This window comes from Hibiscus syriacus, unplaced genomic scaffold (genome assembly GCF_006381635.1).
Source record: "Hibiscus syriacus cultivar Baekdansim isolate YM2019G1 unplaced genomic scaffold, ASM638163v2 tig00111088_pilon, whole genome shotgun sequence".
In the NCBI taxonomy this organism is placed as follows: Eukaryota; Viridiplantae; Streptophyta; class Magnoliopsida; order Malvales; family Malvaceae; genus Hibiscus; species Hibiscus syriacus.
Window position 1 is genome coordinate 1,791,709 of NW_024062978.1, and position 13,959 is coordinate 1,805,667.

Consider the following 13,959-nt stretch of genomic DNA (forward strand, 5'->3'; position numbering starts at 1 on the left):
TAAGGTTATTTTTAAACAGAATAAAATATGATACATTGATATATTTAAAAAATAAATACACACATTAAGGTTAATTTTAACTTTGTTTTACTTTATAAATAGATACATATTTTCTAAATATGATATTAAACGTATGACATAATATTTATTCTAAAATATAATGAAAATATAAAATATAATATTTATCGTGCTCTACATATAATATTATATAATAAAGTAATATATATAATATAAGTAAAATAAATACCTAAAACATAAAACATAATTTAATGGTACAAATAAACAATATACATATATATTCATTAATATCTTAGTGACAAAAATGAGTGAAAAATAATTTTAAAATTATAAACATTAATAAAAATAAATATCATGGCATGAAACAAGAAAATCACATAACATGAGCACTAGAATCGTAATAAAATAATAAATATAGGACTAAAATAGAATAGCATAAACATCAGTACCCAATTTCGAACACAAATAATACATACAATAGTGGACTAAATTAAAATAATACAAAACAAAGTAGCCAATTCGCAAATCATGTAAAGTAAAAGAAAATGGTGATCATAACACAAAAAACGCTAAACTTGAAGGGACCTAAGGCACGATTAACCCTAAAATGACTAAAGACGCATATCACATTAAACTTAAAGGACCAATAAAGTGATTTAACCTAAAATTAGTGATCTAAATGCAAAACACGCTAAAACTATGATGACCTAGTATGCTATTTACCCTAACACTTAAACTAAAACATGAAACATATTAAAAATGGATGACTTGACATGTGATTAACCCAAAACCCAAAATAACTTTACTTTTTTCTCTCCCCAAAATCATTTCTGCGCAAGGTTTTTCATTTCCTCTCCTCTTCTCTCTATTATTTCTCTCAACTTTCTTCCTCTTTTTCTATTTCATTTTTACTTCGTGGAATAAACGATCGTTGGCCATGAATCACCATGGCCACCACTGCGAACCGTTCCGATCTAAGGTAATAATCTACTCACTCTTTTTTCCTTCTTATTTTACATACAAAGCTTCAAAAAAAATATTAGATTCAAAACTAAAAGAATATTCAAAATACCTTGGAATAATCTGATTTTTATTTCTTTTCTCTCTGTTTCTAAATTATTTTAGTATTTTCTCGTAATAGCATAGAGTAAAAAAAAATTAGTATTTGAATACGAAAATAAAAAAAATTACCCTTAAATGCTTGTATTTCTCTGGAAAAATCGGAGAGAAAATCCTCCATTTTTTGATTACATGCATTTGGCTTTTATAGCCAATTTTACAATGATTTTTCAGTTGATTATGCCTTGATTTTCGCAGGGAACAAGGGGTGATGGGGTTGGTGTTGAAAAAAATGGGATGATGGGTGTTGGTGTTGAAAAAATGGGGTGGTAGGTGTTGGTGTTGAAAAATGGTGTTTACAGCTGCCCCTCTTTGCTCATTGATGTGGAACGGGAATGGAGCAAAGATATAAAGCACCATTTTTCGGCTTAAGCAATGTTCTTCGAGTGAAAAGTTCTTTTCATTAGGAACTTTTTTTGTTGGGGATGTCAATCCACTGCCTTTTGTAATGAATTAAATTGTCGATCCAACTCCTCCTGTGATAGAATCGAGCAAAAAGTTGACGCTGATCCAACTCCTTCTCCTTCTGTGATAGAATCGAGCAAAAAGTTGATGCTGATCCAACTCCTTCTGCGATGGATTTGAGCGAAGATAAAAATGTCGATCCACCTCCTTTTGTGATAGAATCGAACGAGATGTCGATGCCGGTCTACCTCCTTCTGTGATAGAATCAAGCAAAAAGTTGATGCTGATCCAACTCCTTCTGCGATGGATTTGAGCGAAGATAAAAATGTCGATCCACCTCATTTTGTGATGGAATGGAACGAGATGTTGATGCTGATCTACCTCCTTCTGTGATAGAATCGAGCAAAAAGTTGACGCTGATCCAACTCCTTCTGCGATGGATTTGAGCGAAATAAAAATGTCGATCCACCTCCTTTTGTGATGGAATCGAACGAGATGTCGATGTCGGTCTACCTCATTCTGTGATAGAATCAAGCAAAAAGTTGACGTTGATCCAACTCCTTCTGCGATGGATTTGAGTGAAGATAAAAATGTCGATCCACCTCCTTTTGTGATGGAATCGAACGAGATGTCGATGCCGGTCTACCTCCTTCTGTGATAGAATCAAGCAAAAAGTTGACGCTGATCCAACTCCTTCTGCGATGGATTTGAGCGAAGATAAAAATGTCGATCCACCTCTTTTTGTGATGGAATCGAACGAGATGTTGATGCTGATCTACCTCCTTCTGTGATAGAATCGAGCAAAAAGTTGACGCTGATCCAACTCCTTCTGCGATGGATTTGAGCGAAATAAAAATGTCGATCCACCTCCTTTTGTGATGGAATCGAACGAGATGTCGATGCCGGTCTACCTCCTTCTGTGATAGAATCAAGCAAAAAGTTGACGCTGATCCAACTCCGTCTGCGATGGATTTGAGCGAAGATAAAAATGTCGATCCACCTCCTTTTGTGATGGAATCGAACGAGATATCGATGCTGATCTACCTCCTTCTGTGATAGAATCGAACGAGATGTCGATGCTGATCTACCTCCTTCTGTGATAGAATCGAGCTAAAAGTTGAACAATCTCTTCTTTACGAATTCTTTACTGAAAATATTTATCTTCTCTTCAAGGTTTTTGAATTGACAGCGGTCCATGAAAGATATGGACTGATTCTCTACGTAAGTTGTGAAAGGAATCTTTCGTTGATTCTCTTAATTCCTATCATGTTTTCAAAACTTTATGTAAATGTATGCATATGCTCTTATTCAATGAATGCATGAGTATACATTATGTGTTCTTTGGGTTTTTAGGGTTTCGTAAGCCTTTGTTTTCCCATTTTATCCTTGTCGAATCCATGTCTTTGTCGACTCTGTGTTTTTCGGGTTGCTGTCATTTCTTGTTTCACCCTTTCATCAATCCTTTTCTTTAATTAGTGCAAATATCGACCCAAATAGACGACCTTGGATTCCCATTATTTTACAGGTCAATTAAAAGTAATACCGAGAAATTTCTGGAATTTGTATTATGCTCAGTTACTTGTGGCACACATAAATAATAAGTTGAAGATTGAAATAACACTCATGAAATTTATTGACAAAAGAGAAGTTTTATACAGAGTCATGGAAATCGGAAAAAAAAAACTCTGGAAACAAATTAGCATATATCCTAATGAATTCTAGCACCATTGTTCCTGTACCATTTGATTTGACACCCCGAGGTGGTCCTCTGTGAAGTCCTTCATGAACTACTACTATCTCAAGGGGTTTACTTGTCAGATGCCTTCATATCAAAATGTATTTGAGCTGCCCTTTTCGGGTTTTCGACTCAAATCCTCCTTTGGTTTCAAAGTGCCCTTTACGGGTTTTCACCTCGAACCTCTCATTTTCTTTTTTCTCTTCTTTTTTCTTTTTCTTTTTTCTTTTTCTTTTCAGGTGTAATATTTTTTGACAGAGTCTGAATTTATAGGGTTTTTCAGTACCCTTTCATCCATCTCCGCCAAAATTATCGCTCCCCCAGAGAAGGTCCTTTTGACAACATAGGGCCCCTCCCAATTAGGCATCCATTTTCCGAGGAAATCCTTCTGGATAGGCAAAATCGTTTTCAATACTAGATCTCCCTCTTTGAACTCTCTTGGGCATACCTTCTTATTGTGGGCTCTCATCATCCTCTTTTGATACATTTGTCCATGACATATAGCATTCAACATTTTCTCTTTAATAAGATTCAGTTGATCAAGGCGAGACTGGATCCATTCTGCTTCATCCAACTCCACTTCTTTCAAGACTCGAAGTGATGGAATTTCAACCTCAATAGGTACGACTACCTCTGTTCCATATACCAAAGAGAAAGGCGTTGCCCCTGTCGATGTTCGCACGGTCGTTCTATACCCATAAAGGGTAAAAGGTAATTTTTCGTGCCAATCTCTGTAAGTTTCTGTAGTCTTCGTAATGATCCTTTTGATATTCTTGTTTGCTGCCTCTACCGCCCCATTCATTTTCGGCCGATAAGTAACAGAGTTGGCATGCTTTATCTTGAACTGCGAACTAAGTTCATCCATCATCTTGTTTTTCAAATTAGTAGCATTGTCTGTGATGATTCTTTCTGGCAATCCATATCGACATATTATTTCCCTCTTTATGAATCTACAAACTGTAGATCTCGTGACACTGGAATAGGAAGCAGCCTCTACCCATTTTGTGAAGTAATCAATTGCTACTAAAATGAATCGATGCCCATTTGAAGCTTTTGGTGTGATTGCCCCAATGACGTCCATACCCCACATAGAGAACGGCCAGGGTGAGCTCATAACTTGCAAATGTGAAGGCGGTGCTTGGATTTTATCCGCATATATCTGGCATTTATGGCATCTTCTCACGTAATTGACACAATCCGTATGCATTGCGGCCCAATAGTATCCATATCTCATAATTTTTCTGGCCATGGACAATCCATTCGTATGCGTTCCACACGTTCCTCCATGTACTTCTTCCATCACATTCTTTGCTTCTTTGGCATTTACACATCTCAGTAAAACTTGGTCACTGCCCCTTCTATACAAGATTTCCCAATCAAGGAAGTACCTGGTTGCCATTCTTCTGATGGTTTTCTTGTCAATTTCAGATGCACCGGGGGGATAAGTCTGGTATCTCATATATTGTAGGATATCGTGGTACCATGGATGACCATCTATTTCTTCTTCTAAGTGATAGCAGTAGGCTGGGGTCTCGTAAACTTGCATTGTTATGTGCATCATGTCTGTTCTTTTATTAGCTTTAAACATTGCTGCTAAGGTAGCTAAAGCATCTGCCATTTGATTGTCCTCTCGGGGGAGATATCTGAACGTGACATCCTCAAATTCTTTTAGTAATTCGAGGATTAAATTTCTGTATTCGACTAGCTTTGAGTCTTTCGTCTCCCATTCTCCCTTTAGTTGGTATACCACTAGCGAGGAATCTCCATATACTTTGAGTGTTTTGATCTTTCTTTCAATAGCTGCTTTTAACCCCATAATGCAAGCTTCGTATTCGGCCATATTATTGGTGCAAACAAAATCTAATCTGCTTATGAGAGGATAATAAATCTCCTCTGGGGAAATCAACACCGCCCCAATTCCATTTCCTAAAGCGTTAGAAGCACCATCAAAGTACAAAGTCCAATATTTGTTGCCTTCGGAGCTCTCCTCCTCGGTATAAACGCACATTAAATCTTCATCTGGGAAATTGAAGTTCAAAGACTCATAATCCTCCGAGGCACGACTTGCAAGAAAGTCGGCTATAACGCTCCCTTTTATTGCCTTTTGACTCACATAGACAATATCAAACTCAGATAACAATATCTGCCATCTAGCCAATCTGCCAGTCAAAGCAGGGGACTCCATCAAAAATTTCAACGGATCCATTTTCGATATTAACCATGTAGTATGGTATAACATGTACTGTCTGAGTCTTCGAGTAGCCCAAACTAAGGCACCACACAACTTTTGAATCGGTGAGTATCGAGTCTCACAATCAGTAAACTTCTTACTCAAGTAATAAATGGCTTTTTCTTTTCTTCCTGATTCATCATGTTGCCCTAGTACACAACCCATTGAATTCTCGAAAACTGCTAAGTAGAGAATTAATGGTCTGCCGGGTACTGGCGATACCAATATGGGGGCATTGGACAGGTACCTTTTGATGACTTCCAAAGCCTCCTGGCATTCATCATTCCATACCTCAGGATTATTCTTTTTGAGCAATTTAAATACCAGATCACATTTATCAGTAAGCTGAGAAATGAATCGCGATATATAATTTAACCTTCCTAGAAACCCTCGAACTTCTTTCTGTGTGCGTGGTGCGGGAAGGTCATGAATTACCTTAACCTTATCCGGATCAATCTCGATTCCTTTCTGGCTTACCACAAAACCCAATAATTTTCCAGATTTTACTCCGAATGTGCATTTTGTTGGATTGAGCTTTAATTGGTACTTCCTTAATCGTTGGAATAACTTTCTCAAATTTTGTACATGCTCTTCTTCTGTTATGGACTTGGCAATCATGTCATCCACGTATACTTATATCTCCTTGTGCATCATGTCGTGGAAGAGAGTCACCATGGTTCTTTGATAGGTTGCCCCAGCATTCTTCAACCCGAATGGCATTACTTTATAGCAGAAAGTTCCCCACATGGTTATAAACGTCGTCTTCTCCATGTCTTCAAGGTTCTTTTTAATCTGATTGTACCCTGAGAAGCCATCCATGAAGGAAAACCATGAATGCCCCGTAGTGTTATCCACCAGGGTGTCTATATGAGGTAAGGGAAAATTGTCCTTTGGGCTAGCCTTGTTAAGGTCTCGATAATCTATACACATGCGGACCTTCCCATCCTTCTTAGGTACTGGTACTATATTGGCTACCCACTTAGGATATTTTGCCTCTTGAAGAAAACCTGCTTCAATCTGTTTTGATACTTCTTCTTTAATATTTAATAGCATCTCTGGTTTCATCCTTCTGAGTTTTTGTTGGACGGGTTTACATTCTGGCTTGATGGGCAACGTGTGGATTACTAAATCAGTACTTAGCCCTGGCATATCTTGATATGACCAAGCAAAGACGTCTTTGTACTCCTGGAGCAAACTTATCAACTCTAGCTTTATTTCTGCGGATAGAGTAGCGCCAATCTTTATTTCTCTATGTACCTCCACGGTCCCCAAGTTTACAAGTTCTACTTCTTCCTTGTGGGGTAGGATCTGTTTCTCATCTCTTTCCACCAATCTTAATAGCTCACTAGGGACTTCACAGTCTTCTTCATCTTCACATTCATTGACTTCTTCCAAACATGGTGGTCGCTCGAAATTTGTCTTGCAACTGGCCTCAGGAATAATTATGCTAGTATTATTGTGACATCTGCATGAAATTTAACTCGGATATATTGGAGAGTAAAGAAATAAAGAATATGATGTAATGAAAAATGAAGAATTTGGAGATTTGAAGAATAAATAATATGATATGAAGAACATTATGAAATAATGTGAAGAATGAAAATAATTGTTATTTGAGGAAAATATCTTTAATTGATTGATGGGATAAGCGTGAAGTTTTACAAAAAGTCCAACAGATATTTTTTAGATGCTAATACAAATTATTCTGGGGCATTACTTTGGATTGACCCTAAAAACTTTGGGGAGGTCCTCGGCTGTCCAATTGTCGAGCTTTTCACCAGGTAAGCACGGACGGATTCCAGCTAGAAACTTCCCGGGTTGGTTGCCCCCAGAAATCATATTGATTGACAATCCTTTCAGAGCTTCGCCCATCATCTCGATTTCGATGGCGCTAGTCAGCTGTTGTTCTGCGTTGTACACTCCTCCAAATTTGAAAGAGCTCTTCAGGGGAGGAAAGGACATGCATTCTCCCGAGACATCATCTCCTCTTAGTCTGGCCTTTCTCGCCTCATTCTTTTTCTTTATTTCTTGACCCCGCTGCTGGAAGGTGGGCTTAAATCCGAGCCCGAAACGGTCCTTCTTCAACTCAACAGTTATGGGTCGTACCTGTCCCTGCAGCTCTTTTTCCAGTCCTTTACCGATCCTTGCTCCTCTTCCTAGGGTTTGTCTCACTGTCATCTTAGTACAATTCGACAGTGCGGGTCGTAGAATTCTACTACCTTCAGCCACATAGGTTGCATTGATGAATTCCAAAGCCCTGAATAAGCACTCTAAGGCGTCCTCATTTATGTCGATATACGGGGTCTCAGACGTTACAGAAGCTATGATTTCTTGTTCTGCCCCAATACTGACCAATCTTCCATCAATTACGAACTTCAGCTTTTGATGCAGGGATGAAGGAACTGCCCCTGCCGCATGGATCCAAGGTCTCCCTAACAAACAGTTGTATGTTGGGTGGATATCCATTATCACAAAATCAACATTGTAAATAGCAGGCCCAATCATTAAGGGTATTTCCAGCTTTCCCATCACGTCCTTCTGGGTTCTATCGAATGCCCTGACGATGTTATGATACGCTCTCATATGTGAGCTATCAATGGGCATCCTTTGCAGTGTAGCTAAGGGCATTACATTCAGTGCCGACCCATTATCTATAAGAACCCCTGGCAGGACATGACTGTGGTAGTGCACAGTGATGTTTAAAGCCTTAATGGATCCAATCCCTCCTTCCGGGATCTCATCATCAGTGAAAGTAATATAGTTGTCAGCAGCTATGTGACCCATAATTCGATCTAATTTATTCGGTGAGATATCCTCAGGAACAAACGTTTGGTTGAGCACTTTTAGCAAGGCGTTCCGATGTACTTCGGAATTGATCAAAAGATCCAAGTTTGAGATTTTTGCATGCTGTTTGTGAAGCTGCTCCACTAAATTGTATTCACTGTGCTTAAGAAACCTCAAAAACTCATGACCTTGAGCTTCAGTCATAGGCTCGTTAATGATCGGTGGAGGTTCTTCATTGAAAATTTTTGGCATTACGACGGCTTTGGCTTTAGTTTTTCATTTGTCTATCTCGAGGGACATTTCTGGTGAGTAGCATCTTTCGCTTCGTGTGAAATGTCTCACCTCACCTACTTCTTCTGAGCTTGATTTATTTTCCTCGTTTGTTCTTTCAGATATCTTGGACCCCTCTGGTATTGATACATTGGTTGTATAACTCCAAGGAACCTATCGGGTATCCTTGAATGAGAAGGGGGACGGAGTTGTAATCACCACCCTTGGAGTTGTTGACGATGATCTCTCTTGTCCCGGATTAACTGTGATGACTATCGGTTTTCTCGTCCCCGTCATTCTGCCCGAGCCATCCATCATACAAATATCTATTTCTCGTGGTTTCTCTTCCTTACTGAAAAATTCCACTTCTCCACTATCCATAATTTTCTGAAGCAATTCTCGAAATTCAGGATAATTCTGGATATCATGGTCCTTAGTTTGGTGATGTTCACAGTATGTTTCTTGTTCCAATGACCTTGATTCGGGACTTCCCTTAATCATTCCCGATATACACAGCTGCCTGAACACCCAACAGAGGGGAGATTTGACTTCTGACACCTTTCTCTTGGTCGTCCTGATCTCTCCTTCTTCGACCATGTTGATTCTTTGCCCCCCATGATTGGGCATAGGGTGAGTATTTACAGCTGGTGTTTTGAATTCCAAATCTCCAGCGTTGATAAGGTTTTGTACAACCTTCTTAAATTGTGGGCAGTTCTCGATATCATGCCCAGCAATCCCTGCGTGGTATTCACAGTGAGCATTGGCATTATACCAGTGAGGGTAAGGTGGCTGCATTGGAGTCAATTTGTAAGGGCATATTAAATCTGCCTTCAAGAGCGAGGCGTAGATTTCTGAATATGGTACTGGCACTGGTGAGAAAGTCGGTCTTGTATTCTCCCTTCTCTGCCCTTTATTTTCATGGGTGTTGGTATTCTCTGTCTTAGGCTGCGAAATCGTGATGCTGGCTGCGTAGTTCTTTTTATAAGTACTCGTCTGGCTCACTTCATTGTCTTTTTTCTTGAAATAGGGCTTCTTCGACCTATCACCTCCTTCAATCTTGCCACTTTTAATGGCATTTTCGATTAATTCTCCAGAAAGAACCAAGTCAACAAAATTCTTCGTAGCATTTCCCAACATATGCCCCAAATATGGAGCCTTCAGAGTATGCACAAAGATAACCGTAGCCTCTTTTTCCAGCAACGGTGGCTGTACTTGTGAGGCAACATCACGCCACCTTTGGGCGTACTGCCTGAAAGTTTCATTATGTCGCTTTTCCATGTTCTGCAATGTCCATCTGTCAGGCATTAGTTCGGTGACGTGATGATACTGTTCATAAAATGCTCGAGCCAAGTCTCTCCATGACTTGATCTGGGATCTAGTCAATTGATTGTACCATTTAATTGCTGATCCTGTTAGGTTGTCCTGGAAACAATGTATCAGTAGTTTCTCATTTTCAGTATACCCTGCCATTCTTCTGCAGAACATGACGAGGTGAGCTGATGGGCAAGTAGTTCCATCATATTTTTCAAAGTCTAGTGCTTTGAACTTCGGGGGTAGAATCAGGTCAGGCACCAAACTTAGCTCTCTAGCATCCATTCCATAGAATGGCTCAACTTCTACTGATCTCATTCTTTCCTCCAGGCTTTTCAACTACTGGGTTATATCACTGTTAACCCTTCCTTTTTCCGAGACTTCCTGAAAATCAGGTGGTAACTCTTTTACGCCTGATTCAATGGGTCTTGCCCTAGTAGCCGATGGGTAATCGGTTTGAAATGCGGGCTCATTATGATTTTGCTGATTCGCTATATAGACTCCTGGGTGAGCCTCTTGCACAGCTGGCGATCTAACTGAAATGTGCACTGGGGTGAAACCGGGAGGATACGAAGGGTCGGGTGTAAACCCTGGTGGGTTCTGGGGGCCAGATGTAAACCCGACAGGATGCGATGCCATAGGTTCAAATCCTGGAGGATGCAAGAGATCCTGATCAGATGATTTTGGTTGGTCAACAATAGCTTTTCCACTTGTAGCGTGCTTCTTAAACATTTCTTCGATCTTTTGTAGCAAACCGTCTTGTGAGCTTTCCATCTCTGGTTCCATTTTGCTTAATCTTTCTCTCATCTCTGCTTGAGCTTGTTTGTGTTCTTGTTCAATTTGAGCTAATTTTGCCTCCATTTTCTTAGTTTTACGGGTACCGTATGGGTGTGAGGTGAATACCAGGATAACTACAAATAATTGGAAATTATATTTTATTATTCGATGAATTTAATGAATGAATTGTTATAATATGATTATCAAGATTTCAAACATTTAGAAAAACGTAAGAAAATGCAAATGCAAATGCAACCCGATATTGATTCCGAAATAACTTAGTTCATACAAAAAGTACTCAACAACACACAAAGTCTAAGCACTTTAGGCAAAGAGAATACATCCTCATTGAAATTAAACGTAGAATCTTGCCCTATCGCCTAATCTCTCGAGCTCTATTATCAATCCCAGGATGCGTCGCTCTTCATCTGAATTTGGGATAACAAAAACTCTAAGGGCTGCCGCTTCTTCAGATATCTCATAGACTTGACGAGCAACACTGCGGGCCTGATTCACTGCTCTCCCCATTGCTTCATGTTGATTCTGAATGGTGTCGTGAGCCTGCCGTAGCGTGATTCCAAGCTCTGAATTAGTCAATGGTCGGCTTTCTTCTAATTGCTGGATTCGCTGATGGCCTTTTTGTACTGCAACTTCTAGCTAAACGATCTTAGCTTTTAAGGCCTCATTCTCCTGTTTGGCTATATCCTGTGCGGATGAGTGGATCAACCTTGCTTCTTCTAACTCTGTCATCCTTTTCTTTAACATCACATTTTCTTTTTGAAGACGGAATACATCGCTGTTGTATGGGTTCTGAAAAGTCTTATCCATACTAAGTAATTGTGCTTCGAGCCGTTTAATTTGTGCCCGCCTCTGTGTCAATTCTTGGTTAGCCTCATCTCTTTGCTCTCTTAGTCTTTGAGCGTGATGCAGGGCTCGCTTCTTTTCTTCTTAACCTCTTCTTGCGCTTCTTTCTACCCTATCAAGTTTTATTTTTAGGGTCTTAACAGTATGATGTAGACCTTGGGCTCTCATATTCTTCTCTAAGGCCCGAAAATCTTGATTTAGCGCATCAAGACTCTCCTAAGCCTTCTCTTTATCTTTGGCAAATTGTTTTATCACTCCATCCTTCTTAATCAACTCGAGCTCCCACATTGTCTTCTCATCTGAGAAGTTTCTCTGTTCTTTTTCTCTCTCCAGATTCATTAGTCGCATATCCTCTTTTAACAATTCAGCCTCTGTCGGGAGCCTCCTCAATCGCTCCTCCATAGTCAACTCGTCTTCTAAATTTGGCTTCGGTGTATTGTTATTAATTCTCTGCGACCTCTAAACCTCATAGGCTGGTGTGAATCCAGGCTCTATCATTTTGAAGTTCATGTAGTGGGGTTTCTGCCACGCTATATAGATTTTTGAAATCCGCTCTCGATAACCTGGAGTAGAGAAAGAAAATTCTGCCTCATTCAAGCCGTGGGTAGCTGGTACGAACTGTCGGGTACTGAACTGTCTGAGTACAATCAGCGGAGTATACCCGATTGCTCCCCATAATTCGTGCAGCATCACAAAGCTATCGTTACCACATCTGAAAAGTACATCCTCTTTGGGTAACCAATAAGCCTTCCACACAATCTCAGTATCCTTCACGTTACGGAGAGCTTCAACCCAATCTTTTCTCTTGCGATGCTCCGGGATTTGACATTTGTCGAGAAAATCCACCAGAGGCGAAAAATTTGATTGATGTCTCCGAGCCCAGCCCTTCTCAACTATCCAAGAGTGGCTCCACCACCAAACTAGTAATAGTGAAGTACATCCAATGAACTGACCTCCTCCCAATCGTCTACATTGATTCAGTGACAGGAATGTTTCCGCAATGATGGCTGGTGCGGGATTCTTTCTGGAAATAGCTTCGATGAAATTGATTAAGGCAATGTCGAAGTGATCCTCAATCTTGGGGAAAATTACCAGGCCATATACTACAAGCGCGAAGTGATATCTTCTTCTTTTTGATGGAGTCTGCTCATAAATCAAACTCTTCAGCTGAGCCCAGGAGATCCTTTCATCACGAATGTACTCTTCGACCCATTCCTTGGTCTTTCCCGTCAACGTGACCATCTTGGTAATGAACCCCTTAGGTCGGATTGCCTTGGTGTAAATGGAATACTTTCTAACATTCGGGATGTTCAGCAAAGCCGTATATTCCTCCAAGGTAGGGGTCATGTCCACTTTACCGAAAGTGAAACATATATAAGATGGATTCCAACATTCGACCAGGGCCCGGACCAACACTGAATCTATTGGTACTCTCAGCAGCTCTACGATGTCTCCGTATATTTCCCTGAACATTGTCTTCTCATTATCATACCAGGTGGCCCAAATTCTTGATAATTTATCCCAATGTGCTTACCTGACTCTGATAATTGCCTTCTCTGGAAAAACTGACTCTTCAGTAGTGACAAGGCTATCCCCGAACCGTGATTACCCATACTCAGACCAGGTCTGAACACTGATTGCATTCTCAGTCTCATCGGAAGACATTGCTGCCTTAAGCTCTTTTATAATAACTAGGTGATCTTGGAATCAATACCATTTATGAGATGATTTGATATGATAATGATACATGCAAAAATGCAATAAGAGTATACAAAAGAAAATCAATGTTAGTAGAAACAAGACAACAAGAATCAAGTTAGTTGAAATGATTAGTAAAAAAATAATAATATTAAATATGACTTAAAGTTGAGGATAAAATAAAGCATACAAAGAAAATTAATAATCCTAACCGCATGCGTTCTAGTTCTCCTAGGCTATCCACATGGCTCTAGCGGGGTAGACTTACTAAATTCTCTATATGAGGCTGGGTTCTAGCGAAGGTTCCTAAGTTATTTTTACAACCTACTAAGGTTGACCTCGATTCTAGCCCATTACATACTTGTGAATCGGGTTCAGCTCAGGGGATTACACCACTAAAAGCGTACCTCGGAACTGATATCCGGATAGGCAACTTAGGGTACTTTCCAGAGATACTTTGTCAGACCCACACAAGGAAGGCCAATGCTCATCATGAGGTGTGTCGTTTCTCTCTACTTAGGTAAATTTGGTTTGAGCTCGGGTTTAGAGCTATGATATGCAACAATCCTAAATATTTCATAGAAGTGTAAGCATTAACCGGAGAGAAATCTGTTTTTTCTTTTTGAAATAATATAATGAACCATAAATTAAATAAGATCGAACTAGTAATTTCCAAAATCATAAATACAGGGTAACCAACTCGTGGCTCGACTCTCAACTTGTTTAAAAAACAAAATTCCCCAACGAA

General features: G+C 39.7%; 2 protein-coding genes across 2 annotated transcripts; both read right to left on the reverse strand.

The window, feature by feature from the left end:
- Nucleotides 1-8,735: 8,735 nt before the first annotated feature.
- On the reverse strand, nt 8,736-10,190 carry LOC120152375. The gene has a single exon (XM_039164601.1). It carries the CDS (start codon nt 10,188-10,190, stop codon nt 8,736-8,738), a length of 1,455 nt encoding a protein of 484 aa, XP_039020532.1.
- A 1,782-nt stretch (nt 10,191-11,972) lies between these two features.
- Nucleotides 11,973-12,986, reverse strand: LOC120152376. Its single transcript, XM_039164602.1, has one exon. The coding sequence runs from the start codon at nt 12,984-12,986 to the stop codon at nt 11,973-11,975; it is 1,014 nt and encodes a 337-aa protein (XP_039020533.1).
- Between the last annotated feature and the right edge of the window lie 973 nt (nt 12,987-13,959).